The sequence below is a fragment of the Nanorana parkeri genome, unplaced genomic scaffold (genome assembly GCF_000935625.1).
Source record: "Nanorana parkeri isolate BGI_ZX_2015 unplaced genomic scaffold, ASM93562v1 scaffold1638, whole genome shotgun sequence".
Classification (NCBI taxonomy): Eukaryota; Metazoa; Chordata; class Amphibia; order Anura; family Dicroglossidae; genus Nanorana; species Nanorana parkeri.
Window position 1 is genome coordinate 1 of NW_017307906.1, and position 4256 is coordinate 4256.

Consider the following 4256-nt stretch of genomic DNA (forward strand, 5'->3'; position numbering starts at 1 on the left):
CTTGCTGATACTGGATACTTATTTGTTTAACTTTTTTTAAGAGTACCGTTCTTTATGAGAGGGGGACTAGACTAAGCTATAAGGGGCACAACAGCTTCCACTGTGTTTATTAAAACAGCATGTGAAATGGTAAAGCTCTCCCAAGGTACACATACAATATGCCCAGGAGATAAAGTAAAATTCCACTTTCAATTTTAGGCATCCCCTACAAAAGCTTTAATAGAAATACTTCCTAAGTCTACTAAAGGGATGCGAACGCTGTAGCTTTTCTCATTAGAATAATGAGTTTTGCTCGGGTGGTTCTAATTAAGGATGCACCGAAATTTCGGCCGCTGAAACATATCGTCCGAACATGGCACTTTTGCCAAAATGCAGAAAGTGCCATATTTCCGACAAACTTGCAGTGTATGCCTGGTTTCTCTCCTCCCCACTGGGCGCTGCGCTGTGTTCCCCCTCACACAGCGCAGCGTCCAGCGGGGAGGAGAGAAACTGTCAGAGGAGGCGGTGCGGGGGAGGAGAGCACCGTGAGCCGCAATGTCACTTCTGACCAATCAGAATGGAGAGCAATGTGGGGGCGGAGACAGCCGTGCGCTGTCATATGAGCTCGAGCCGGCGGTGAGGGGGAGGAGTCAGCTGTCAAAATAGGCCGAGCTCTCATCCCCGTACTGCTGGCTCAGCTGTGAAATTGAGTCAGGATGGAGAGCGGTACTGTTTGTAAATACCTGGACATAGTAGGAGTTACTATGTACCAGTTATGAATGAATAGGAAGTGCTATACATCACTTCCTGTTCCATCATAATTGTGTACATAGTAACTAATACTATATCCACAATGTATGAATGAACAGGAACACTCAGTATAGAGGATTCCTGTTCATTTATAACAGGGGATGCAGAGAAAGAGTGTCTCAAATTGTGTCCTCAATCTCTTTTCCTATTTTAACCTCTTGCCGTCCGCCCGTTAAGAAAAAACGGACGGACGGCAGACTCGCATCAGCGGGTTGCCGTCTCCAGACGGCATTTTTTTCCTGCTCGCACGCGCACGGGCAGGAAAGACCCGCTCGTTACTACAGCCGTTAACGGCTGTTTCACATACACCCGATCAGCGGCTCTATAGCCGCCGATCGGTTGAATAGCGTGAATTTCGGAGTGCCCCCCCAATCGCGAGTGCCGCCATCTCCAGCCTCCTGACCCCTCACCTTTAATCCCGGGATCCGCTAGCCCATCTGCGGCCCGGGACCGGCTCGGGAGGGCGTCAGGAGAAGGAGGGAGGGAGATCAGCTCCTTGCTGTTCTCCCTCTGTAGTGTGAATGCAGAAGTGATGTGTATTACATCACTTCCGCATTCACCTGTCAGTCATCTGGCTCCTACTGCCAGAGAGAAGAAGCTGATGAAGCAAATCTGTGCTTCATCAGCTTCTTTTGGGGTCTCCAGGTGACATTAGGGGTCTAGAGACCCCTAATGTCTCCATAAAGAGGACCTGTCAGTGTACCTGTGCTATTATATAGGGGGATGGTATCCCCCTATGTAATAGCAATAACAATAAGTGTAAAAAAAAATAAAAAAAAAATCTATATAAATAAAAAGTTTAAAAAAATAAAAGTCACAAACAAAAAAGTAAACCCCCCCCTTCGTTTACGCACATATAAACGTAAATATGCGTCGCATGCGCCAGCGCGCGAAAATGACAATTGCGCTACACATGTTACGTATCGTCGCGAACGTCGCAGTGAGAGCAATCATTTTAGGGCCATCAATTACTGATAACACTAAACTGATGAGCGGTAAAAGCTTTTAATGCGTCGCCTATGGCCAATTTTGGGTAATGTAGTTTTTTTGAGGTTTCGCGCGCATGCGCAATTTTAAGGCTTGACATGTTTGGTGTCTCTTTACCCGACGTGACCCCGTCTTTTATATTTTACCAAAAAATTTGGTAATAATAAATGTTTTAGAATTTAATATAGGGGGAACTGTTTTTTTTTTATTTTAAATGTGTTGTTTTTCCTTAATATATTAAAAAATAAAAACCCCAGTGGTGATTAAATACCACCAAAATAAAGCTCTATGTGTCCCCAAAAAAGGGTATAAAATTCATTTCAGTACAGCGCTGCATGACGGAATAAATGTCAGTTAAAGTACCGCAGCGCTGAATACTGAAAAATGGCCTGGATGGGAAGAGGGTTTAACACCCCGGATGTCAACTGGTTAAAAGGGAAGTATCAGGGATCTGTTTAGACCTCTGATATTTCAGCCACCACAGTAAAGTTAAAAAAATAAAAAATATTTAATCTAAATAAATAAAATATAAACAAATTAAAAGTTTACAAAAAATAAATACAAATAAAAATGTTTGTAAAAAATGTAAAAAGGTTAGAAAAAATTTTTTTTTGGTTTCAGCCTGACATTTTTTTTGTTTTCGGTTTAAAATTTTCATTTCGGGGCACCTCTAGTTATAATGAAGGCTGGACCTCCTATTTAGGAAGCAGTTTGGAAAAGACATGAGAAAACAAACAGCCATTTCTTCAGGACAGAAAGAGGTAGGATTCTGCAGCATATTTTGTTAAAATCCTTGCAGGGCACATAGATCACCTGGAGGGAATTGGTTTTTTTTCACAGTAGATATGCTTTAAGAGGTATGGTTTAGGAGTTATGCTTTGTTAGCTTACCTGAGCTGGGCCTCTTACTACACTAAAATTGTTGATCTTTGGTTCCAGAAGAGCTACTCGTGACATGTCTCTTGAGTGCAAAAAACACAGTTCTTCATCTACATTAGATAAATTAAGGGTGGTATCTGGATCCATTGTTAAAAAGTTCATGTCAGACATTGCAGGGATAGTTTGGTCTCCAACACCAGGCACTTTGGGGAATGTTGGTGCATATGTTTTGATGAACAATGCAAAGTTGCAATTTATCTCTGTTTCATCCAGGCTGACATCTGTATGTGACATAGATTTGGCAAGTCCTGATTTGTCATCCTTACTGGCTAGGACGTTGTACTGGTCTTTGTTAGGAGGAAGCCGTATATCACAATCAAATGAGAATGCGGATTTGTCTTTTGTTTTCAATGGCTGATATAGATCCTCGGTCATGGACTTTGTGGTTTCCACTGAAAGTGCTTCTGTTCCTGTCTGCCCAAATAAAGGACTTTGTGAGGATATTTGGTCTCCGGCATCAGTACATTGAATTGGTCTTGTCACGGGCATCTCTGCAATGTCAAATAGAAATATGTATATTAATAAAGTATGTTTTAAAATTTAAACAAATATCCGGTTAACTACAAAAGGTGTGGATGACCATAAACATCATTTTCCTAGCTTTACTTTTACTTTTTTTCTATAGCAATTATGCATTGTCTCTAAATATGACTGTGAAATCCAAGAGGCACGAGTGTTTGACCAGGCTGCCCAGTGTACTCCACATTCAGACCTGGTCACACATCCCCACTATTTTCCCCATCAAGTGTTTGTGATTATGACAGGTGTGTCTGTTACTTTTCTTTGCCAACCCAGAGCACTGGAGTGGGAGTGCAGGAACAGCATTTAAAAGTAAGTGAATTTTAAGGGCTTTCCAAACCTAAATTAATTAATAAATCTGACAATACAGAGAGAAAAAAAAGTTGCACAACAAATAATAAAAATAAGCTTTGAGTAACTGACACATAAAGGGTAATTTATGTTTGTCAATATTAATATTTATGAGAAACCTTTATACATGGCATCAGCTTGCAGAGAGAAAGGAAAGGATCGGAGAAAAAAATTATAAAGAAGAGAAATGAGGCAATACTAAGGAGAAATTAGATAAATCAGGGAAAGGGGGCAAATATGAGATCCAGAAGTGTCTAATTTAGGAAACGACATAGAAAAGAAAATACCTGTTTCTGTAGCAGCTGATTTAATTGTTCATGACAATGCATGTTTTTGAGGCTTTCCTTGTAGGTTAGCAGTAGCACTTAAGTGAATTGGATCGATGTTCTGTTAAGGTTTCCTAATATTTAGTTATTCCAATTTATGTCCTAATATTGGTATCCCTGAACTTTGTAGTAGGGCGCCTGCTTCCACATATAGTCATAAGATTTTAAAGTATATCTAAAGCCAATACTTTTTCTAGGATAAAGCAGGGGCATGTTGTAATCCCTGTCAGGCATTTATCGTTGTCCGAGATTCACCTACTCTACTAAAGATAAATCTCTCTACTAGAATACATATAAAAACAGACATGGTTTTAGCTATCCCCTAATCTTTCAAAAAAAAAAAGGT

General features: G+C 40.4%; 1 protein-coding gene across 1 annotated transcript in view; it reads right to left on the reverse strand.

Annotated features, from left to right (window-relative positions):
* Positions 1-2666: 2666 nt before the first annotated feature.
* LOC108799130 overlaps positions 2667-4256 on the reverse strand; it is a gene marked incomplete at its 3' end in the record, with an annotated part of 4383 nt that continues 2793 nt past the window's right edge. The window contains exon 2 of the mRNA XM_018570950.1: positions 2667-3205. Within this exon, the coding sequence (XP_018426452.1) occupies positions 2667-3205 (539 nt within the window). The remainder of the gene's footprint in view (positions 3206-4256) is intronic.